Source organism: Phyllopteryx taeniolatus, chromosome 6, assembly GCF_024500385.1.
Source record: "Phyllopteryx taeniolatus isolate TA_2022b chromosome 6, UOR_Ptae_1.2, whole genome shotgun sequence".
Lineage (NCBI taxonomy): Eukaryota > Metazoa > Chordata > Actinopteri > Syngnathiformes > Syngnathidae > Phyllopteryx > Phyllopteryx taeniolatus.
Window position 1 is genome coordinate 23627799 of NC_084507.1, and position 26125 is coordinate 23653923.

Here is a 26125-nt window from a genome sequence, read left to right on the forward strand (position 1 = left end):
CCGCCGCAGGAACCTTTCAGCAGAACTAGGAAATTCAATTCAATTCAATTGTTTGGGCCATTTTGGACCAAATTTCATTCCAGGGTTATTTATTGGGGCAGTACAGTGGATGTGTGGTGTGTCAACTTGAGAAGATTAAGACATAAATACACGATAGCACTATGGTCCCAAAACACTTTCAAGTCATTTTCAACTCCTCTTACAACATTACCCTTAATAATAAATAGCTTAGATGATTTCATTTGGAAAAAAATGCACCAGGAGTGTGCGTGTACTGTACATGTACATACGGTGAAGACCATCTGTAACTTCCACTAATAACCCAGGCTAAACTTAGCTCCTCCCCATGTATATGTTCGTCTCTCAGTCGAGATGTATAACTTCAACAAATATCCTTGACACCAGTTGCTACTTTCCGATCACCCAGGGAGGACATATTTGATTGGATGAGTCCTCGTGTGTCGTGTTTTGTGTTTTTTAATTTTGAATTTTCTTTTCAAATTAATTTTACCCATTGAAATAAATTTGAAACGCCATTAACCCATTAAGCCAACCCAAAAAAAAACTGATTTTTGTTATCCGTTTTTAATGAAAGAAAAATAGCATTGTGTTGAATAAAACAAAATAGAGCAAAATAAAATAGAATACAAAGAAATATACTGGTTTTATAAAATTGTATTTACTGTACATGAGGATTAACCGAGTCACAATGACTGCTGTGTTGTATGTGTGGCTTTAAGGGGCGTGGCCTAGTGCGTGACATCAGGAACATGGCCGGTTAGTCTTTTTTTGTGAGCGTCTGGACATGAGTTTTGCCTTACTGTAGCTCTTTTCGATTGTTCTCATCATGTATTTGTGTGTTTAACTCTTTGTCGCGTTCAATAAACGGCTAAAAGTGCATCGGCGACTGTGGCTCCCCTTGCCCACACGCTGAGGCATTATAGTACCTTAATTGCTCCATTATTTCCCCTACTTTACTTGAGCGGCGGTGTATCTGAAGCTCACTGAAGCTCCCTTGGCATGCAACACAAAGCAAAACAAATACAAAATAAAATCACTCGCACGCTGTACCCTGAACAAACAGGTTAATGACCCTTCACCTGCCCTCTCCCACTCTGCGCCGCCCTCAAATAATTACCAATGTAAAAATGTGGCAGGCGAATTAATGCAGGACATGTGTAATGTCCTCTCCTCATAGCTCAAAGTTTAGTCCAATTAGGAGCGGGGCCCTAGCGCTTTCATGTGCCTTTCATGTTGGAGAGTAATGTCCGCCGACAGGAACGCGGCACGGTCATTAGGCCGACTGACTGCATTATGCTAGCGAAGAACACGCCCTGATTAGTTCTGTCTCTCAGCCCTGATTGAGATCATTTCACGTCGTGTCGAATTTAGAAAATAATGGTTAAGTCTTTTTTTAAATGTACGTATTTCCAGTCTGTAGAAAAAATGTCTAGGTCCTTCTTGTACATGTAAAAAAAAAAAACGGATGCTTTTTGTGTTTATGTGAAAAACTGCTAAGTCCTTATACTTTGTTCACAAAATTGACTAGGTCCTTTTAGTGTGTATAAAAAAATGTCTAGGTCCTTTTAAATGTGTATGAAAAAAATCTAGGCGATTTTTACACATTCACAAAATGTCTTCTAGTAAACATACAGTATTCTGTACTTCGGCTACTAAGGTATACTGCATCAAACCAAAATGTCCTTCAACTTCTCAGAGTGCAACTTTTCTCTAAAGTGATGAAGCTAGGTGGTTAGCCCTGGCGACTGCTGATCTTTTGATTTGGGCTGTCATTATAGAAACAATCTACTCTTCATCAGCATAATCTCTGAGGTAATTATTAGCTTGACTTGTCATGTAATCTTTACTGTAGCCTGCCCCCTCCACAAAAATTATGTAAAATGTGTCAGAAAATATGATATGGTGTCAAATCTATAGAGAGCTCAAAGGCTTGTTAATCCCCGACAACAACTTCATTTGCCATCATCACGGCTGCTGGCTAATCCTGCGCAATTTATAATGACTACAGGAGCTAAAGCTTGTACAGGCGCAAATAATGAGCATTATTTTTAGCATTATAAGCATTACACAGATAGATGGTCATTGGTTCGAATCTGGGAACTATCGAGGTAATATAGTGTACATGTCTGGACAAAATCTCCGGGATGAGTTTGTTTTTCAAGCAGTCCTGGATATGGTCAAAAGGAACCAAATTGAAAGACTTCCTGTTTGTTTTTTGTGGGTCTACTCATGATAGAAATGCGTGATGGCTGCATCTTATGTTTTATGGTGCGCAAACTTTGCCAAAATGCTTCACCCACTCGCATTGACGACAACTCAAATGTTTCACAATTTGGTATTCTCCATCTATCTAGTATGTGTGGTTCAAATTTGGCAGTAATTGGACAAAAGATATTGGAGGAGTATTGATCAAAAAATGCCCCGAAAATGGCCACTTCAAACCAAAATGGTTGACTTCCTGTGTCTTTTTGGCCACAGCGACTTGAGACTTTTTCCGTGCATCTACTCATGCCCTGACATTGTACATCACGTACATTCGCACTACATCGCCACCTGCAAATGTCAATGACCATATTTCCCTCATGACATTAATCCGTAATGATTAACATCGGTGTCATGATGTGCATGTTTTTTTATGTTTTGGAGAAGAACCATGCGGTGCTAACATTTTTTAGCACCAGTGGCAGGCAGTACATTTGGCACCTGGGCTTCCAGTAGAGATTTACCCGACTTAATCCACCTCTTAATACCACCCCTATCACATCACAATTATAGAAACCATCGTGACTGTACAAAAATGCAGTATGACAACACACAACTGTGTCACAGATATCATTTGGAGCAGTTCAAAATCAATCTCAAGTTGATAACATGACAAAATAATTTTTTCATTTAATCGATGCTGATTATTAAATGTCTTCATGTGTGCAGATTGCAAGAGATGCAGTTTCGCTCTGACAACCAATCAGCACAGAAAAATGCTGTCGTCATCGAGAGCCATGAATGAATTTGAAATGTGATTGGTGAAAGAAACCATCTCATTGCTAATCAAGTTGAACGGTTCCGTATTTTGGCTATTCAGACGTCCATAGAGTGACTCTCTAACAAGGACTTAGTATAAAAGTGTCAATTTCATTAAAAAAAAAACACCTTGGTTTTGTCAACCAAGTGTCCAGAAATGGCCCCTCTGACAGCTACTTCTGTTTGACCCAGTTTTGTATTTGCTTTGTCCATATTTCCCTTTCCTCTGATTGCTTGCTTCTGTGTAGAAGACCCACTTGTGAGAGCACACGTGTTTGTTACGTTGACAGCGCTGGCTCGGGAGCGGAGAGGTAGGCGGAGATCTTCGCTAGTGACGTAGATAAGCTCGAGAAATTCAAACGACCTGATTTCAGGCCTCTCGGCAGAAACTCAGGAATGCATGGACGATTTTAATTCATATTTCACATTTACTGAGGCACCATACAGAAAACATCCCAAATACTAGGAGTAGCAAAATACGGGACCTTTAAATTGCATTGGCCAACACACTGATTGCGAAGTCCTTGGACAGATTACATTAACATGGCAACACGTAAAGGCTGAAATCTGATTGGATAAAAAAGATCTAACATCCAGTGCAGCCAAGAAAAACGTGACCAAATTAGGAGAATAGACTGTTGGGAACAAATTCATTTAGTTGTACTTTAACTTAAAAGTCTCTTTTTCCCTTTTACGAGCCGTTCAGCTAGCTTCAGTTACGCTGCTGCTCAAGTGAAGTAAAAAAAAAAAAAAAAAAGGAAAGCCACACTACTCAATGATGCACTTTTACCCATTTATTGAATGGGACAATCAGTTAAACACACAAAATGCAAAATGTAAACACTCAAAAAGCACTTGGGGGAGCTAATAACGTTGAGCAAACCACGTGGAAGACGGCCACTGCGACCGACTCCAGATTTCTTACGGCACTCATTAGGTCATGCCCCGTAAAGGCACACATCAACATACATATGCACAGTGGACCCCGCATACTCAAGTTTGGCACCTGTGGATTTTTTTTAATTAAAAAACAAACAAAAAAATCAAATTTTTTTCCATTTTTCTTTTTGCCTTTTCCTTTTTTGGTGGGGGGGAAACAACCCCGAAAATGCTTATTGGTAGTTTATCTTCACTAATTCAAGTATTTGTTAGGTTTCAAAAAAATAATAATTTATTCTTTTCAGTGCTGTTATGTTATCGTCAGTTCGCCTCAAATATCAGTGAATTTTCATAATTCGCAGTCTGGTGCGGTCCCTATCCCCCACGAATATCAGGGTCCAATGTACTACAGTGTCTGATTTTCATCTTAATAATTACACTTTATAAAACTAGTTCATTTCTTTACATTATCTTCTTATGTTGTATTCTGTTTTCATGTCATGCAGTGCTATTTTTCTTTATTAAAAAAATTGCGACGTCGGTTGGGTGACTGCAACGGATGAATGGCGTTTGAATTCATTTCAACGGGTGATATACAAGGAAACCGAGTGATGGAGCTAATTAAAGTTGGAAGTGAAGGTACCACTGTAGTATGTGATGACCGTTTATCACCAATAAACAAGATAGCGGTTTGAGGTTCCCACTCACCACTCCGATGGAGAAGTAGTTGTTTACGATGCTGTACGGCACCGGGTCGCCCCGCTCGTCCTTGTCGGCGGCCGTGACGTCGATCTTCCAGCGGTCCAGCATCACCTCGCTGCTGTTCTCGATGTCGCGCAGGATCTTGAGCAGGCTCTCGCCCTCATAGCCTCCCAAAGAGAAAAAGACAAGTCAGAGCGTTGAACGTTTGGCCTAAATTTGACCAAGAAATAATCCCTGAAAATTGAACATTGGAACTCGTCAAGGAGTTAAAAACAATGGGTGTGTTGGGAATCATTCACTCATTTCATACTCCCTAATTACTATATAGGATTTTGTTTTTCACAAGGGACTGAGATAGTGCACTAAAAAGTCCACTGAAAAGCCCTACTGTGTATAGTGATAAGGGAGTAGGGAATGATAAATTATCATTATCATTTTCCTACTCCCTAATCACTCTAAAGGGGACTTTTATACAGTGGAGCATATAGTTGACTCATCAGACATACAGTATAGAGATGGGGTGAGTCTGCGGTAATATGAGTCGTTCTTTACAGGCGATGAAGAATATATGCATATGAGTAGGTGTGTTACTCACATACAGTATGTTGCTCCACTGTTTAGAAGGGTTATAAAACCGCCACAGAGATGCTATTTGTCAGCCCGTCCGTCTATGGCCTTTCCCATGATGTGTTAGCATGAAGATAGCAGAGGCTATGCGGTTGTTGTGATTGTAATTGTCTTTGTTTTATGTTTTGACGTAAACTTCAACGTGGGAGTGTCAATCAAAATCTTATTTGAAGAATTGATTAATCGCTGTCAAACTGTTGAATCCACTGCCACCATGCAGCGCTCCTACCTCAAGCTTTTGCTTGCAAGTCCAAGCAAAAAAATCGGCCTGTATTCTCAAAGAGATCGTAAGTCAGGTTACTCATATTTCAAGACACCACTGTTCCTTAAAATACTGTAAATAAAAAGAATAGGATTGGTTTAACCCATCATAATTTGACGGGCTTGCAGAGCGGTTGAATTTGATGGCTGCTCGAAGGCCACAGGGATGTTTTGATCTTACCATACATACCGCCATCACGTGTTTGATTTTCGATTTGATTTTTTAAACCAGTACGGTTCTTGCTTTTAACTGGAAAGAATCTGTACCAGATTGGTTTAAGCTATTGACTATAGAGATGACTCGATGAATATCATTTAGAAAGGACACAAGGAAGTGATTTGATATTTCCAATCGACATGAGACACTTTAAAATGAATAAGGCTTTTGCACATAGAGTCAGTCAAAACCCTGGGGGGTTTTGCCGCTTTGTTTATTTTCCAGTACCTCCTCCCCAGCGCAGACATCTGGCCAGATCATTTCCTGTGCCGAGAGGAAATACGCACACAGGTGGGTTCCGGTCCAGGTTTGCCTTGTCTAGGAAAGAGAGAAAAAAGTTACAATGCTGGTGACCAATCAGAGCAAAGTGAGAGAAATGAGAAACAAAATCAATTTTGAGTACTGCTCTGGTGCTAGTTAACGCAAACAACATTGTGGTCTATTTCCAGAGACGCGTTTTATCCAACAGCCGTTCCCTCTTATTACCTCACTCTTGTTTTGATTGATAAAAAATTGGGGCCATTTTTTATTTTTTTTCCCTGGCCAAACAAGTCAAGACGTAGTTTTGGCCAAATAAAGACGAGCGGGCGATTCTTTCGTCGTCTTTCTATGTTTTCTTTCCAGTGGTTCAAATGATGACTATAATATGTTGTTTCAATCATCCCATTTAACCAACCCTGAACACACACGCTCGCACGTAATGAAAGTGTTTACATACTGTACACGCCATCAAGTGTGTTTCTTCCTCTCGTCAATAACGATGATGTGAGCGTTGATAAAGAAAACACAATTTTTTTTCCCCCCAAAAAAGAAATGGAGTGTTTTAAGCTTGTATATGTTGTCAGAAGGGTGTCATAATTCAGTGGGAGCGCTGAACGGGTTCTTTACCAATAAAGTCCAGGATCCAGCCCACCGTGCCGTCCCCGCCGCACGCCAGCACCCGGAAATCAGGCACGTCTCGGAAGAAATTCAACCTGAAAAGGACGAGCGGAGCTTGTACTGTGCCAAAGTGTGACGTGTTGTTTTACACGGTCATAGAATAGATTGAATGACCTTCGCTTCACCAAGGTCATACAGTGAACTGCCGCTGTATCGTGGTTCATCATTTGCATCCTGGCTGCAATGTGGATTATTTGTAAAACAATCGCTGATTTTCAAACAGTTGTTTGTTATGGGTTTTTACGGTATACATTTTTCATTTTCTTTTTTCAAATGATTCAGGGCGGCACGGTGGACGGGTGGTTCGCGCGTCAGCCTCACAGTTCTGTTTGCATGTTTCTCCCCGTGCCTGCGTGGGTTTTCTCCGGGCGCTCCGGTTTCCTCCCACATCCCAAAAACATGCATTCATTGGAGACTCGAAATTGCCCGTAGGTGTGAATGTGAGTGCAAATGGCTGTTTGTTTGTATGTGCCCTGCGATTGGCTGGCAACCGGTTCAGGGTGTACCCCGCCTCCTGCCGGATGCTAGTTGGGATAGGCTCCAGCACGCCCGCGACCCTAGTGTGGAGAAGTGGCTCAGAAAATGGATGGATGGATCAAATGATTCAGTGTTTACAGCAAACGTTTTAAAAACAAAAAAACAAAATGATGGTCTCTCTATAGCGCAGATTTTCACCTATTGCAGGTGAGTGTGGAATGTTTCCATCGCAATAAAGTAAATGTGCCTTTCTTTGTGAAAGGCACAGGCAGAAGAAATCCCTTTCGTTCCAGCTCTGATGCGCCAATTTCGCAGTTCCTATGGGTCTCTTCAGTAAGCCAAATCTCTTAACCATTGTAGCCCCTTTCCTTAACCTTTGTGGAAAACGTCATTATTGGATTACACTTTTGCCAACACACATCATCGTGCAATGCTGATTATTGCTGACCTAAGTCTCTGGCGTAAAACTGTGGTAAACTTCGTTTGTGGCTTGTTCGTTCCTTTAAATCAGCAGCTCTTAACCTTGTGAGGGGTACGGAACCCAACGCATTTCATATATGCTTTCACCGAACCCTTTGTTATTGGAAAATACGTTGTTGTTTTTTTCTAGCTCACCGGTAGATATTATATCAGTGCACAAAATGATCAATGCATCAGTTACAGGCAAAATCACAGTGTTCAAAGAACAACCCCGCCACACACAAAAACATTAATTTCACTCAAAAATCAATACAAAATCATGGATAATTACAGCAAATCAATGTAACTTTTGCTGTTGCTTTACAGAGATAAGTTCAGGAATGTTTGGCAAGTCACATTGGCAAGTGCGACTATCATATCATTTTCGAAACAAAGTCAGTTCTTTTTCTTCGTTTTTTCTGTCTACCATTCTCGAAAAGGAGTGCTTGAAAAGCTATGTTGTAACAAACAGCATGAATATCTCAAAGTCTTTCTACGATTTGCTGATGCCAAACGGCGACGAGCGTTGCTGTTCCGAAGTGTCGTCACAAATCATACGAGCGAGTGAACGGAATGGGCACATTGTTCGTCTTGACCTCTGTCTCTCTATGAGACTGACTCACCGGCCGATCGAACCTAGGTTAAGAACCACTGCATAAATATTGCTGCCATAAAGGAATTATGGTTAACACATATCTCCTTTCATTTCACAAAGATTGGTCAAGGTTGCATGGAGGCACCTTTCCTAAGCATTTTTAGAATTCAAACAACCTTTCCTCAAAGTGCAGCAGGTCCCCTCAAAGGAAAGGAAAGCTCCAAAGCACAAACTAGAATCTGAAGAGGTCCACCATGTGAAAAGATGCTCATGTTAAAACGACTTCTGTGTACTTCAGGTGTATATTTTTGTCGTATTAAGTTACAGCATGGGCACTTAATTACTAATAACGTACATCAATTGCATGGTATTGATGGACTTTTTTGTGCAGTTTTAAGCAAAGTTAAGAGTCAGTGATACAGCTTATTTGGCCATACATCAGAACCAATGAATGAGTCCTCGCCACGCCACTGCACCCCTTCTAATAATAATAATAAAATTGCCGATCACTCATCTGCTGCCTGGTGCAGACCTAATCAGATCAGGACGGCCAATGTTCAGTCGGACGTCTTCCGTTCCGTCACAATAACAAAGCCCTAACTGAATGAAGGCCCGAATGGCGGCTAAATGACTCGCTCAATTACACCCCGGCTGGGACGGGCAAACCACATTAAGGAGGCAAACAGACGGTCGCGCACATGAAAGGCAACTTTGGGCCCATTTAAAGAGCAAGAAGCAAACACTTCATTTGCGCTTATTGCGTTAGCCGGGGAGCTAATTGACAGCAGCAGGGTGTGCGCGCGGCCTGCAGTGTCCAATCCGCTAATGCGCCAGCGAAAATATTAACCAGGATGTGGCGCTGCGAGGTCACTGAGAAGTTTCTGAGCTTTGAGGGGGAAGATTTTGGGGTGATAACGCAAAGACGAAGGCGATGAGGCGGCAGCCCTTTTGCGTCTGGCGTGTGCCGCTCTGCTTTTATTCCTGATAAAGGTGCCGAGGCTCGGCTAATCGAAGCCAAACAACAATGCGGCACGACGGCGACGCTAGATGCCCAAGGCCAAGAGAGGGAACCCGACGTGTGGAAATCAAACATTCATGGCCTTAATCACAGACGGCCGCCGTCTGGAAACGTCATAGCGGCCGCACGTCGAGCTGCTCGTCTGTATGCACCATCGCAAGTTGTATCGCAGACACGCGTAAGCACTGAAGGCCTCTGCTGCATGCAATGCTGGCTATTACGTATGGGCAATGCAAAATGTCACTGCATTTCTAAACAAAAGATAATAAGCAGACAAGATTTGAACGGTGTCTTCCTTCAGTGCTATCCTGTCCCGCCTTGAAGAAGTTTAGAAGTAAAAATGAGCTGTGTTTGGCTCGAAGAAAATACTAATTTTGAAATTCTTAGTCCGGGTTGCATTCCAAGATGAACATATTTAGGATGTGCAGCATTGCAGAATACTGAAAATGTTTCCCAGACGACTTTTTGAAGCGATCAATATTCCCGAGGATGTTTATTTCCTGGACAAAAGCACCTCGTTGGCGATGGCAATTAGCTTGTGAATGACAAAAAGTCTCTGGGCTGTGGTTATTGTCCCCCATAAACAATTAGTTGTTCCTCAAAAGTGTAAACAGGGTTGACATTTTTGTGGTACAGCCTGGAAATTCTAATGAGGGCATTTTATTCAATGAATTGAATTTAGTCAAACAAAATCAAGAAAGAAATAAGGTTTTAATAAAAATAAAAATACATAACAAAACTAATCATTTAGGAAGAGGTCTATAAAATATTTTTACAATTTTTCGAATTTATTTAGAAAATGATCTCATCGATTCAGGTAAAAATTGAGTTTGAATTGTTCAACAACAATACTAATACAAAATATACATGTGAGGTGCAGTTACTAATTTTGTCAACTTAGAGTCGCCATTCTCACGTTCTATACTCTGAAATATGTGTGACTTTGAATGTGTGTACTTTCTTGAGGGGGGACTGTGGCTCAATATTTACCCCGGCATGGGTCCATTCTTCGCCAGGTTGTACACTTGTCTCGGGTTTAGGAGGTACTGGAACTTCCTGTAGATCCTGCAGATGTGTCACATGACCAAATAAGGCATCAACATCACACAGCCATGATTCGTCATCATCACACTAGGCCCTAAGGCAAATCGCTCCCGTAAGCGTGACGCGGCGAGACGGACTGGCCGGCGGCGGGGCGGGACATACCCTGAGACCTCTTTGAGGAGAAGCCATTAGAAAAGACTAATTCATTTTAATTCCAATTTCATTATGTCAACTGGCTGAAGTCATATTTTGATCTCATAATTTAAACAAATGGGGGGGGGGTCCGGCGTAATAAGGAGCGAGTGATGATGTTTCAGTAATAACCCAATTAGCCCGGAGTTACAGAGAGGGTCCGGGTGGTGAGGTGGGGGTTGCTAGCACAGATTGGGGTGGTTTCTTATTATCCTTTTTGGTGACTTCACCACACTCAAAAACTCACTATATTTACAGTTATGTATGTTTATTGAAAATGTAGCCCCTGAAGTTATTTTTAAATGAGCAACATGAAATTTGGTCGCCATGTCTTCATGAGTAAATCCAAAAGTATCAGGAAGCTACCTGATAAGCCACATGAAGTCTACAATTTTTGGTTTGAAAAAGCAATTTTAAGGTCATGTAGGCAAATTCTGGGGGGTCACTCTTGTGGACATTTATACCGTATTGGTCAACTGGAATCCAACCGTTTACTGCCACTGGCAAATATATTCGTTAAGAGCGTTTTTAAAGGGTAGGAAGGAAAGAAGGACATTCGAACAGAGTATGTACTGTATACGTATGGTATGCATAATGTGTGTTGCATTAGGTTGTAGGAAATTGTGAGAAAAGATGACGCACTTCATGGTGAACACCTTGTAAAAAAAGTCATGCGGTGAGTCAGTGTCGCTTACACTTCGTTGTATATCTGTAAATTAACGATTATTTTGCCATCAAAAGCTCTTTTTTGCTGTTTTATAGTCTGAGGTTTCACAAAAGTAAACAATGCTCTAAAATGGTTGGCAATATGGGGAAGTCTGCCTCGAAAACAGCTCGCAGGTGAATAAGTTCAAATCATTCAAGGACACACCGTGGAGATTTTGCCCGATTGCTACCAAATTTGATCCTGATCTAGTAGAAAGATAGACGACACAAAATCACAAAATACTTGAGTTGTCGTAGTTGCGCGTGGGCGGAGCGTGGAGGCAAAGTTTGATGACTCGCAGTAAAACACAAAATTAGCTAGTTTCACTTAACATTAAATTTGGTGGGTATGAGTAGACCCACAAAAAAACGCTTTACGAGACAGGAAGTCAGCCATCTTGGTTTAAAGCTGCCATTTTAGGGCAAATTTGAATATTGTCCCTCAAACAGCACATTCCTGCCAAAATATGAACCAGGTAAAGTAGACAGAGGGATGATGCTGAATTGGGAGAAATGAAAGTGTTTCTTTATTGTGTGTATGTGTTGAACTCAGCAGTTAAGTTGAATCAATCTTTTATCTTTAAAACTAAAAAAATGTAATGCCCCAATCCATCAGAAATGAAGCACTAACAACGGAGACTATTTTGGGCATCATTTAGAGCAAATTGACTCAGATTGGCTTCGAAAACCCCAAAAGCACATTTGAACGTACATTTTAACAGCACAAATAAAGCTCAAATATCTGAGGTATTTCCGGGCCATACAGAGGCATAGGTGGTGAAGTTTTATGTTGTTGTTGTAGCGACAAACTGTGTACTCACCTCTCTCCCTGTTTGCCACCGCTCTTGGGATTGACAAACACCAGCAGCGGATGAGTGCCCTCTATTGTCGTGATCTGACCGGGAGATGTCAAAACAAAGCGTCGGTGTTTGGAGACCGCAGGACGCTTCGCGGGAATTCGCAGCCCCTCAAATAGCGCGAGCACGCACGTGCAGTGAGGCTGCATCGCACCCGCACAAGGCCTCGGTACAGCAAACGTGCACAACAGCAATTTCATCTCATACGAATAATAAACAGATGTGCATACAGTAACTAGGAATTGTCATGACCTCAAACATGCATGCTGAACCTTTGCTGTTAGCTGAACAAAACAAATAATAAAAGAAGCAATATTTGAATTCCATGATTCCACTTTAAGGATCAATCTGATATTGATTTAATCTCATGTTTGAACATCTTAACAACAACTGTTTGTAAATCGAATGTAAATATTGCTAAAATAAGATTTGAGGATAGCAGTAACTTAAACGTACCTAAAAGTGAGTTATTCTCTTTCATGTATTTAGACTATACAGACTATATTTGTTTTATTACAAACACAAAAATGGTGTTTTTGTGCAGCTGCAATGTATCAGTGGCATTTCAATTCATTGCAATGGGGGAAATGATTTCATATATATAATGTCCCAAGGGACAGAGCTCCTCCGTGAACAGCAAATTGTGACTTACCTATAGATGCCACAAGATGGCAGCAACACACTACACGAAGTTCCCCAACGCACCTCAACATAGTTCCTAGGCACCAAGAGGCCACAAGATGGCGCCAAAGCAGTACTTATATTATACTGTAGAGGGCTTTGGAATCAGCGACTAGCAAATCGCTGGGGGACAGGAAGACTGCACGAATAAAGTGAGATTTGAGCTCGGTCACGGACCGAATGAAACTTTTAAGTCAAGGTGCTACTCGATTTTTAAGGGTAATATTGTAAAATGAGTTTGAAATTTTGGGATCTTAGTTTGGCTAGATTTAGGGTTTCAACTATTAATATGGGTAATTCTACATTTATTCGGTAGGCGTTTACAATTTGCAAATGTTTGCATTGGGTCTTGGTCCCTGACCACCGCGAATAGCGAGAGATGACTGTACCCTCAAAACACGTTAGTCAGCGTGTGTAAATTGGCAGCCGCTTGGTCTGCTGTGACGTGGGGGAATCGCTTCCCATTCTCAGAGAGCGCCGCGGGCCCAAGCGCGCAAAGCGCCAACCTAAACAAGCCCTTGTTCGAACGGGGCCCTTGCCGCCGTCAGACCCCCTTCCCATCCCGACCACCCCCCGCTCCCGCCTCCCTTCTTGACACAGATGAAGCGCTTAACTTTCCCTTGTCTGCTAACCCAGCAGGCCGAGAGGGGAATTAACGAGCTCCCCGTCTAGCCCCGAAGTGATCCATTACTTCCTGTAATTATAAATAATAATCTTGATTATTACGCTGGTTAGCCGGCGAGAGGCAGAGACGGATGTGGCGCGGGATGCGATTCATCATCGCCGTTGCTAGACGAGCAGTCGCCACGGACGCCGTAATGGCTGACGGATATCACAGGAGAGGATCATGGACAGGGCAGCCGGGAAAAGAAAGCCGCTCGCAGCTGCTGCTGCTGCTGCTGCTGTGGACCGCAACAGTCAACAAATCAACAAATCAACAAAGCGTGGCTGGAGCACATTTGGTGTTTCAGGCCATAGCTGACGTACTAACATATTAGTAGCAAGAGCGCTTTTGTTGCATGTGTTTTTGAAACAAAACATCATCTCAATAATAGCGTGAGACGGTCACAAGGCAACACCATTGGGACAAATTAAGAGGATTTAGATTTCACTTTTCCCTGACTTCAAAATGAGGTACCTGTCAATTTGTGAGTAAAACTGATAATAATAACGCAGGGCGGGCAATTATGTTATTATATGATGAGGAGATTAGACATTCATCTGGTTTCAGTTATCACGCCGCCCTATGAGGGCATCCGCCACTCTCACGACTGTTGAAATCGGCAACCACGTGAGGTATTAAATCCATTCCTGATATTAAATGTTCAATTCAATATTAAAACTTAGGCAACACAAGCAGAAAACATATTTTTCTGGAAAAATAATTGTGCTAAATAATTCACACTGTTCAAATTTTTACTGTTGCACTTGTCCTTTACTTCCTCAAAAGAAGACAAACTATTGCTGTTATACTTTTGTAAAAAGAAAAGACTATATTTTGAATCTATTTTACAAAGCGTCACTTTTGCCATAGCTTTACAACACTATTGGCTCTCATGAGTGTAGCTAATGAAGTGGCACGTTGGCGTCATTTACAGTACATCACCTGCAGGCCTTGACCATCCACTGTGACCGAGTTGGCTCGCTGTACTTTTCCGCGACTCGACTGGCTGCACCTCGAGTCCTTCCTTAGCGTCGACTGCCTTTCCTGCAAAACCAACGCATCCAGAATTTTGTCGCACGTCCCTCAGCGCCCCCCCCCAAACAGCATCGACCAAACTTTTTGTAACATCTTTTTAGAAAAATAGCACTCCGCAGTACTGTACTTTATAAAAACATACAGTAATAACACCATTACTGTCAATTAAATATATGGCGTGTGCGCCGTGGCCACAAGGGGGCAGTATAATACAAAACAGACATTCTACACGTCGATTTGATGATTGCAACCAAGCTGCAATAATATAATAGTCTTTTTTGCAGATGCTAAAGAATATATGCCTGTGAGTATTGTTGTATGCACTGTCTGGTTTGTGTTCAAATACACATTTTGGTTTTTTTTAGGTTTATAATTACAGCGACATCGATGCTACCTTCGTTAGCTCGTCTATGGCGCTCTGCATTGTGTGTTGGCATTAAGCTAGCGAGCCTTCGAAAGACAAAGTTATTTGTAATTTGATGAAATAAATAACATAAACTTCCTTTGGGAGTGGAAATAAACAGCTTGAAGTTAGCACACTTGACCTCTGTTTTGAAGAGCTTTTAACTATCTGCCAAACTGTTGCTTGTTGTTGCCACCATCTAGCGCTCGAAACTAAAATGTTTGCTCGTAACTCTCAATCAATCAATCAATTTCCTTTATTTAACCAAGGGAAAAAAACTCATTGATGAGATTTTAAACCTCTTTTTCATTCATGACCTGGCCAAGACCGCAGCACAGAATCAAAATAGTTACACCAAATACACAAAAGAATACCTGATACCCGACAACTCGGGTCACTCATAAGTCGAGGTGCCACTGTATTTTCATCAATTAGAACTTTTTTAAATGTCGGTTGGATTTTATTTCCTGACGAAAAGTATGGCGGCTCATAAAATCACTCACTCGTAACCGTATAAATTGAATGAAGTTTAAAAAAGGGTTCATTTAGGTCGTCAAATTCTGCAGTTACTTGAACTACTATACAATATGTCATTATAATTATGTTTAAAATGATGTTGTGATATTGCAAATTGCTTTTATACAGTGCTTTTCGAGTTAGTCTGCGCTTTTTAGAGTGCAATGAGTACGGAAAATAAATGAATGCGTACATAAAAGAAATTAGATATTATATTTCAATAATTGAAATTATTAACTACATTATATTGATTTCTACAATTGTCACCTTTCAAGGGACTGTACTTAATATGAAATAATAATATAATAATACATAATCAAATATAAAAACAAATCTAGAATATATTACTACACAGGAGAAAAATTCTATATTAGTGAGAAAATATATAATAGGTAGATGTGACATATTACAGTCACCAGCTTCTTTGTCATACGCACCTGCACATTTATCACATTGGTAAAACTGCAGTTTTGATTGATATGATTTGAACAATATGTATTGCGGTATGATGCAGTACTACGACAACAATGAATCAAAACGTGATCTTTTTTTTTTTCTTTTTCAGAACGCAGGTGCGCAGGTGTACCTAATAAAGTGTCAAACGAAGAAAAGAAAAAAAGGGTCCCACCAAGACGACAGGGCAGATGGAGCTGGGCGGCAGGATGTGATCCTTCAGAGGTCCGCAGTCACACTCGGGCTTCATGTGCGAGGCGCACTTGTTATGGAGCTGTGAGGAGTACTGTATCATTAGTTGTTTGAAGGCTTAGAATTACTGTAACAGCTATGCTAAATACGTTTGTCGAGTCTTTTTTTATACTCCAGTCGTTTTTCATCCAACCAATACAGGCTTGACACGATAACAAGTCATAGAAGCAAAAAGCAGTCAAAATTGTGAGAAATATGGATTGTTCATGAGGTTATTCATTTGCATCTATAGCCCTAAGAGTCCTAAGAGTTTGATGGCTTGAAATAAAAGTCTTTTCAGCCACAACTGAACATAATTTAGCCTGTGAGTATTGTTGCATACCTTGCTGCTCTCTGTTAGTAGCGGTCGTTTGAAGCTTTTCCAATTAACATCTACCAGTATGCTCATTTCCGTGTTACACCTCTATGGAGTTTTGCATTGTTTGTGAGCATTAAGCTAGCAGGCATTCGATAGATGAAATGATATTGTTTGGTTGAAAATGTGTTTTTTAAATATACACGGTCAACTTCAACTGGAATTGGGAGTGACAAATGAACGGCTTGAAGGAAGCACGCGTTGCCTCTTATTTGGAGAACTCTGCGAGTGAGTGAGTGAGAACAGGTGCTAAGAAATACTTTCATTTGTTGAAGTGTGTTTTAAAAGTTTAAATGTATTTTAAGCATGCGGGGGTGCGGTTAAAAACAATGAAAACGTTTTTTTAACCCTTTTCAGGGCAAAGAACCATGTGCGGTATGAAGTCAAAATAGACCACACCAAGCACATAACTATAAGGGAGTTGAAACATTTGGCTTTCTTAGCCGATCAAAGAAAGGTAAGAATGATGATGAAAAAGTTGAAGTTGGATATGACGGGGGAAAAAAATTCACGTTGATACATCATTGATAAAGAAAATCATTGCATTTGGCTCTGGAACGTATCCCCTGCGAACGAGGATTTACTGTACTGAATTGAAAAGAGCGCATTCAAGTCCCAGTCCGAATTATTACCATTTCCAAGAGAGACAACAAGTGTAATTGGACTGTATTTTTTCCTTAGTTTCTTGTTTTTACCCTCACACAATTATTAAACGTGTCGTCTTGTGCAAGTGTAAATTGGCAAAGGAGCAGCAAACTCAAGACAACAACAACGACATGGCCTCTTGTTGCCGTGTCCTCACCAAACCCAGAATGGCTAATCTGGAGCACCGAGAGGATTCCCGGTGGACCGGGTTGCTTTACGGGCCGCTGGTACACTCTCCAGCAATCAGCATGCACGCTCCCCAAGCGCCAATGGCGCGCTGCAATGGGGTGTAGCGAGGTGACTATTTCCCTCATTCGCACACTGGCGAGGGGCCAATTTACTGAGTTTCTCTAGCCCGCCACTGCCTGCCTCTCTCAATCATGGCCCCAGTACAGGTAGGAAACCCCGTTGTGCGTTCCCAGTAGCTGTTACCCGCTTGTGCTCGCCTACTCCCATCCACGCCGAGGGACTAGCAATCGGCAGAAATGTCCTTATGTACAACACCGATTCCAATGAAGTTGGGACGTTGTGTTAAACATAAATAAAAACAATACAATGATTTGCAAATCATGTTTGACAAAACAAGATATTTAATGTTCAAAGTGATCAACTTGATTGTTTTTAGCAAATAATCATTAACTTGGAATTTTCTGGCTGCAACAGGTTCCAAAAAAGCTGGGACAGGGTCATGTTTACCACTGTGTTACATCACATGTTCTTTTAACAACATTCAATAAACGTTTGGGAACTGAGGACACTCATTGTTGAAGCGTTGTAGGTTGAATTATTTCCCATTCTTGCTAGATGTACAGCTTCAGCTGTTCAACAGTCTCCGTTGTCGTAATTTTCCGCTTCATAATGCGCCACACACTTTCAATGGGAGACAGGTCTGGACTGCAGGCAGGCCAGTCGAGTACCCGCACTCTTTTACTACGGAGCCACGCTGTTGTAACATGTGCAGAATGTGGTTTGGCATTGTCTTGCTGAAATAAGCAGGGGCGTCCATGAAAAAGATGTTGCTTGGATGGCAGCATATGTTTCTCCAAAACCTTTCAGCATTACTGGTGCCTTCACAGATGTGTAAGTTACCCATGCCATTGGCACTAACACAGCCCCATACCATCACAGATGCTGGCTTTTGAACTTTGCGTCCATAACAGCCCGGATGGTTCTTTTCCGGATGGCCCGGAGGACACGACGTCCACAATTTCCAAAAACAATTTGAAATGTGGACTCGTCGGACCACAGAACACTTTTCCACTTTGCTTTAGTCCATCTTACATGAGCTTGGGCCCAGAGAAGCCAGCGCCGTTTCTGGGTGTTGTTGATAAATGGCTTGCGCGCCGAACTGTATTTACTGACATTGGTTTTCTAAAGTGTTCCTGAGCCCATGTGGTGATATCCTTCCTGTTTGATGAGCATTCCTCAACTTTCTCAGTCTTTTTTGCCACCTGTCCCAGCTTTTTTGGAACGTGTTGCAGACATAAAATTCTAAGTTAATGATTATTTGCTAAAAACAATAAAGTTGATCAGTTTGAACATTAAATATGTTGTCTTTGTAGTGTATTCAATTAAATATAGGTTGAACATGATTTGCAAATCATTGTATTCTGTTTTTATTTATGTCTAACACAACGTCCCAACTTCATTGGAATTGGGCTTGTAAATCGAATAATCCTACAATTCTCTACGCACCCAGTGTCCTCACCGTGATTTGACACCACACGCAGTGGAGCCCAGTCAGACCCTGGTAACACTTAATGGTTTTGTGGCACTTGTCACACTTGGTGGGGCAGTTACCTTCCACCCAGAAGTGATGCATGACCTGCAGAAGGAAAGACATGGTGAGAAGAAGAAAAACAAGTACAGTACTCACACTCATACTTAAGTACAAGTACAGATATTTGTGTAAAACAAGACTTAGATGTACCGATTCAAGGCCTTTACTTGAGTGAAAGTAAAAAAAAGTACGGACCTTGAAATGTACTTATGTACAAAAGTCAACATTTACCAGTATTTGTACGTTAATTTCAGTCGACAGCAGCGGGAGACACAGCCCAACATGGGGGCCCTTGAGACGAATGAAAGTTGATGAATTATCCTATTTAATTCTTATTCCACAAACGCAATATGAATCAAAATATTGTGTTTGGACTAGTGGGGGCACATACAACGTATTCTTGCAAAAAAAAAAAAAAAAAACATGTTGTGTTTATTTCCCCTTTAAGTACAAATAACATAGTGTTTATGCTTGGTTACTCCCCACCACTGGAAAAAAAAGGCCCACAAAAAAAAACAACACAAGTGCTGAAACAATTACAAGAAATCAAACAGGTCTGGATGAGTCGCTTACTGCTGCTAATTAGCAATGCTAAGCAGACAATAAGAGAGCTCGGCGGCCCTCGGAGAACGCAAGCGCACCGACGAGTGCGCCGCACTCCAATTGGACGCACCTCCGTGTTTTTCTTGGACTTGACGTAAGTTTTGATGCAGGAGGGCGGCGCGCGGGCCACGCAGCGCTCATGGACCGTGTACTTGCAGACTGGAGAGACAGCCACCACAACACCGTCAAAGGCAATTAAATGGGGGGGGGGAAAAAAAAAGATTTTTGTGAAGAGTGTGAGCGGCGTGCTGGTGAATGCACAAACAAAGTGAGCTGCGTCAACATGAAGCCTGCGTGACCACTGGAGAGGTGTCTGATTCTTTATTCCCTTGTTTGGTTTTTTTAGCCTCACATTTACATCAGTTGTATTTATGAAGAACATTTCACGCAAAACAGGATGTGCTGGCGAAAACGCACCATTAAAGCATCATGAAACCATAAACTGAGTTTACACCCTTTTTTTCATTATTACGTGCAATAAATCAGCAATAGGCTATACGCAATGCGATAACTGCTTCTATTAGACTAAATCACTAAACAGAGTTCCTTTTTTATCTTTACTACGGTGATGTTAAACTATCCACTGTCGTAAGAAAAAAAGGTGTATCCAATTTTAAAAATAATTAGTGTTTTTTTTTTGGTGTTGATTTTTTAAATTCTTGATTGGTGTTGATTTTTTAAATTCTTTTTAAGTGACTATATGCCAAAAAAGTAATTGTCTTAATTAGCTTGGTAATTTATTTGAACTGTGTTCAAAAATGTTATCCACCAATTAAATAATATACACATATATTTAAATTAGTAATTTATTTGTATTTCATTTAAAAGTTAATAGTTTCTCCTCAGAAAGCCCTCAATTTTGTTAGTTTTTTATTTAAAAGTGAATATCTGCCAAAGAAGTAAGTTACTTTCACATTGATTTTTTTTTTTTTAACTTTTTACTTTAGATATTATTTAAAAAATGTGCCAATTAGGTCACTGACTTCTTATTTTGATGGATTTATTTATTTTTAACATTTTATTCAGGAGCGAAGATTTGTCAATAGGGACAACATCTATCTCAATACTTACATTTTGATACAATCACGCAGTGCCCATTCTCGGTTCTTGTTGAAATGTATATGAAATGGATTAATATAAGTGCTCTACAAAGAAGTCGTTCTACTTTTTGCTTGTCTGTGGTGGTGTTGGTGGCGCTGCATTGCAGGTGTGTGTACAAAAAAAACCCTGCTTTCAATATCCTACGCTCATTATGTACGTATGGAAAGAAGGTGGCCGTTACGGTACAGTGCACATTGATGTCAGTAAGTAAAATAAATATCCTGTTCGTGACATCTAAAATGTGGGTTGAAAATGTGCACTTTACACTTCTAAGGTTGACTCATTTTACAAAATTTCAGCAAAACAATGATTATTATTGGGAATGCAGCAGGTTTAGCGTGTGTGTTGCAGTGCGGCTCCACTCACACGAGCAGCAGAGTCCCTGCTTGCCGAGGCCAATGAGCATGTTGAGACAAAGGTTGCAGTAGGCTGGCTTGTTGAAGTGCTTCAGACGCCACACGTGCTGACCGTCATCTTTCACATTCTGTGCACACACACACACACACACACACACACTCAAAGTAGAGTTTAAGTAGCTGCAGGATCACTTATCTGATAAGCGTACGTTTATTTTCGTTTTACTGTCAGGCAGGTCAGCTGTCAAAACGCAATTAAGTTCATCATTGCAGAAAATTGGCACTGTAGGTAAACAGTTTCACCTGATTGTTTGTTTTCAATCATTTTGTGCTATCGGACTGAATTCAAGTGATTGTAAAATGTTTTCCATGGACTCACCGGACAACACTTTTGATCGCAGATGCAAAATTTAACTTGGTTTGACTTTGATGCTTCTGGGTCATATAAATGTGGATGTATAAATGCAGTATGTATATGTTTTTGTGATGTAAAATAAAACTCATACAAGCACCTGTATTATCATTATTATTTTACTGTTGTAAGGTAGGCGGCACGGTGGCCGACTGGTTAGAGCGTCAGCCTCACAGTTCTGAGGACCCGGGTTCAATCGCCGGCCCCGCCTGTGTGGAGTTTGCATGTTCTCCCCGTGCCTGCGTGGGTTTTCCCCGGGCACTCCGCTTTCCTCCCACATCGCAAAAACATGCATTCATTGGAGACTCTAAATTGCCCGTAGGTGTGAATGTGAGTGCGAATGGTTGTTTGTTTGTATGTGCCCTGCGATTGGCTGGCAACCGGTTCAGGGCGTACCCCGCCTCCTGCCCGATGACAGCTGGGATAGGCTCCAGCATGCCCGCGACCCGCGTGAGGAGAAGCGATGTTGTAAGGTATTTGAAATGTCTTCCATGTTTTCCACTCACTGGACAGTCCTTGACCCATAAAAACAACAAACTCACACTGAAATTGAATTTTCCATATAAAATGTAAATTGCTGTCAAGTGTGCAATCTTGATCAGATCTGAATTAAACCTGGCTTGGCTTCTGGGTCATTTTTGCCCATTAGAAATGACCAAGAAATATCTATAATTTGTATTAATAACATAGCAATCATCACCCAAAATAATAGAAAAATCATTGGAAAAGCATCTCCCGGTCACAATAAAAAAAAAAAAAAACTTCAATATATCACAAACGGTAACTCTAATAAAAATTAATAAATAAAATAAAAACTTGAAAATGATGCTTGTCAAATGCTTCCATCTAGTGTCTACTAATTTAACTGCGCTCCAGCTCTTAAAAAGGTCCTCCAGTCCGTTTTCTATTTCTAATTGCAAATAATAATTTCATGTGAATAATAATGTGCCGTTGCACACTCACGGTCTCCAGACCCAACAGGACTAGGAGCGGGATGGTGGTCATCCCTCCTTGGATCCACTCCTCCAGAGACACGGTGCCGTCGCGGTCGTAGTCGATCTCCTGCATCATTTCCTGCAGGATCTACCCATACAACGATTGTGCATGAGGAGAAAACAAGAACAGAAAATGTCAAAAGGAGGACGCGGTTCTAGTTCTAGTTCTTCACGTCACCAAGTGTGATGTCAAATGAAAATATATCTAATAGTATTTTTTAGTTTTTTGTTGCACTGTGTGATCTGGGGTATCACCTTGACTGTAAGAAACATACTGTACTGTATTTTAAAATTAAATCGGTTGACCATCCATGTATTACTATGCATATTGTTTAATATTATTGCCTTATTTTAAGCAACCATGTCCCACTATTTTAGCATATAACTGAGCTGCTTCTATTTTATATGTATACAGTACACAGGTCAAATACGTGTGTTTATAGTTTTTATTTTATTAAAAATATATAAATATATATATATATGTATTCACTTATGATATTTGTGCAACAAAAATGTAATTATACAAAAATAAAATATAAAACATATACATATATGTATTTGGTAAATATAACTGAAAATGTCAAATAAACTGAAATATTACAAATAATGTAAACAGTAAAAACATTTAGCAATTTAATTTTTCATTTTATACTATTTTAAGTGCCAAAACGCTTGTAACTATTATATTGAAAATGTATTTTTAGTTATTTTTTATTAAAGAATTTTGTTTTTATTATGTATGTATCTGTATATTTAATAGTTTTTTTTTAAAATGAATTTTCTCTTTCTGTTACAGAGTCTTAACCCTTAAAATGAAAATAATACGTATTCCATGTTATTTTAACATTGCATCGGTCACCTCTCATATATTTCACCCGATATTGAATTGAATTAAACAGGTCATCGATGCTTTGAAGACGACTCAATACTGGCTGGATGTTTTGAAGAAGACGCCATATATTGAGCGCAGCCGACGAGAAGCCAGCGAGCTGGCGTTACATAACAAACCTTTGGTTGCAATGGAATTATACCGGAGTTCAAAAACATTTCGAGTCTGGCCTCTTACAGGTTTGAGCTCGGTCACGTCCCACTCCAGGTACTCGGCCACGTGCATCATCTGCGAGATGATGTGCTCCAGCTCCTGCACACACACACACACACACACAGCATTTAGCTGGCCTTGTAACCTTCTGTTGTAAACAGGCTGATGGGGGGCATGTAATAACAGGTTGGAAATGTCGTTGGAGGCGTTGTGAAGAGCTCAGTGGCTTAATTACAGTGTTTTTGTGTTGTTGTTGTTTTTTCCAGGGAGGCGCAGAGCAGCTGACATTATTACAAAGTGCAACACTAAGGTGGCTTGTGATGATGTTGAGGTCCTTCATCATAATACGTAATTTCACTCTAAATCAGAGCTAGAGACTGCACCTTTTTAAAAAGTATATAGGGAATGGTAACCGAGCAAATCTTAACCGAGATCTGTTTGTGTTTTACTTAGTGTTCTGGGCACTTGGGATCTCAGAGTTAATAATGGAACGCTAATAATGGGATTCTAATGATGGGATACACAAAGTTGGCTCTCCATCCGTGGACACGGATGCACTAATACCACTTTTTTTTTAATTTTAGATTGACTTACTTTTTGAGTCCAATGCCAAGCACCGATATGTGATAATGCATTTTTTTTTAATTCAAATACTGTTCATAAACACAACCTGAACACGGCATAGGTTCCATGCAAATATGACACTTTTTAGAGTAACAACTAATCATTAGCCACATTTAAACATGCAACTGCATGTTTTTCGAATAGTCTTGCCACACATTTCACTTAAATGTCACACGTAAAGCATTTCAGTTAAGTGGCGTCTCAATCATGGGGGTCGCTATGTGAAAAACAGACGAAAAAGTGCGGAAAAACAAATCAATGACTGCTTCTTAGGATACCACAAGTTATAAAATTAAACTGACAGCACAACTGAAATAAGACTTTATCACACCACTGCTTACTTCTCTTCACTCGACCTGCCATATTGGCGCTTCGTGAAGGGAGTATGGCAACGGGGCTCCAAAATATTGCCGCTTACCACATCGCTCGCCCGAGCTGAGTTTAGCATCCACTTTGCAGAGCATAATTTGCAGTCGGCTGACAAAGTGCTTACCTTAAGGCTGCCACACACCGAGCAACATGTCCGAAAGCGACTGAACTAGACAATTGCAAAAAAACAAAAACAAACCAAAAAAAACAACTCAAAACTTGAAGTATTATCTGCATAGCAATTTGTATTTTATTCTGTTTTTCAAAGAAATTTGGAAGTTCTCGGAAGTACACCGGAAATGCTTACCGTTGAGAATGCACCAAACAAAACAAAAAGCAGAGAATGCTTGCCTTGCTCTGCGCGCATGCGCTGACAACACCGATGCTTCAGTCTACAAGCTGTTACTTAATCTAAATTATCTATATTAGTCATGAAATTATAATTACACGAGTGTGCAAGGTATATTTCAAATTGAAAGGTGAGCGTTTCTCCCATCTAATACCCAAACACCCCTAGGTACCGCTACACGTCTAAGAGGTAGTATTTTATTATTTTTGTCTAGCTGTTATCACAGCCAATTCACCGGCGATTCACAGAAAAACGAGTAGATAACGGGCGACCACTCATGGAAACTAGTTGCCTAACCCTACACACTGGGAGGTATTTCCACACAACCGACGTGGCTCCGACTCCGAAGTGGTATCCGTGTCGTAGTATCGGAGCATTACTCCAAGTACAAGTGCATCTGTAATAGTAGACAACCACAAGATATAACAGACGGATATTTTAAAGGACAACACATGGAGATAGCGAGACACCACGATTTGTCTCTCAAACTGATAAATCCAAGAGACATTTTAGATGACCACAAGCTAGCTGGATAGCAGTCTACTTGCTCCCTATGAACATCAGTTAATTAGATACATGTTTTATATTACCAATAAATACAATACAAATTCAAACAAAATATTTACCGAGCTGTCCAAAGAGCCGTTCCCATCGGTGTCATAGAGGCGAAACATAACTGTGTGGAGAGATCGGGGTGGGGGGTGGGGGGGAGATGCCATCAACATCATGTGCTTTTATAACCTATTCATGATTATCATTGCGGTTGAATCTTCCAAGGATGACACAAAAAAATAACAACTTGAGCAGCACATACTGTAGATGGCTTTCATATGATTGGGAATTACATAAGATAACACTGCTGACATCATGAGGTCGTAAGGGGTTCAGAACGAGGAGATAAGGGCCTCTTTTTTCGGGTGCGTACACTGGAAACAGCAAGTGATGCCAGTGTGCATGCCTACAAGGAAGCCATTGTCGAGATGGAAAAAAAGGCAATACAAGTATAAAAATGTTGACAACTTTTTAAAGTGGACATACATGTGAAAACATTGCATGTACTGCTTAGCAAAAAATGCTTTTTTTCTTTTCTTTTTTTGTAATTAAGTTTAACAAAGAAACCATGAAGCTCATTCCAAGCCTAGATTTTGGAACAATCGACTCAATGAGATCATGAGAATCTCATGTCAAGCAGTTCGAGACAGGGTGACAGCATGTTCTCGAAACAAATTTTACTCATGCTCACAATTAGCACGGCTATCAAGAATCATCGTAATCAACATTACTGATAGTCGTAATGGTGGTGAGAAAATGCCCGCCCCTTCGAGACCCTTCTTGTTTGCGATTATGAATGAATAACATACACAACAAATGCTTGATTAAGTGATTATAACTGACCATCCAATTCAATCAAAAGCATGTCTTTAGCAGGGTTGCCACCTACTGTATGTATTTAGTGAGAAACTGACAAAAACAACT

General features: G+C 40.6%; 1 protein-coding gene across 9 annotated transcripts in view; it reads right to left on the bottom strand.

Annotated features, from left to right (window-relative positions):
• dgkb (diacylglycerol kinase, beta) overlaps nt 1–26125 on the bottom strand; it is a 57340-nt gene that overhangs the window by 23693 nt on the left and 7522 nt on the right. For 8 of the 9 annotated variants that reach the window (XR_009788832.1, XM_061775569.1, XM_061775567.1 and 5 more), the window contains 13 exons: nt 25276–25325; nt 23332–23406; nt 22234–22353; nt 20869–20986; nt 19472–19560; nt 18727–18843; nt 15942–16040; nt 14302–14403; nt 11979–12052; nt 10207–10281; nt 6617–6702; nt 5957–6046; nt 4630–4790 (listed from right to left, as the gene is read on the bottom strand). Coding sequence is in view for 8 of the 9 variants with exons in the window: in XM_061775569.1 (XP_061631553.1) it covers nt 4630–4790; nt 5957–6046; nt 6617–6702; nt 10207–10281; nt 11979–12052; nt 14302–14403; nt 15942–16040; nt 18727–18843; nt 19472–19560; nt 20869–20986; nt 22234–22353; nt 23332–23406; nt 25276–25325 (1256 nt within the window). In the remaining variant the exon portion in view is untranslated. Of the gene's footprint in view, nt 1–4629; nt 4791–5956; nt 6047–6616; nt 6703–10206; nt 10282–11978; nt 12053–14301; nt 14404–15941; nt 16041–18726; nt 18844–19471; nt 19561–20868; nt 20987–22233; nt 22354–23331; nt 23407–25275; nt 25326–26125 lie in introns of those variants that run through there. The other variant, XM_061775573.1, reaches the window with a different exon arrangement.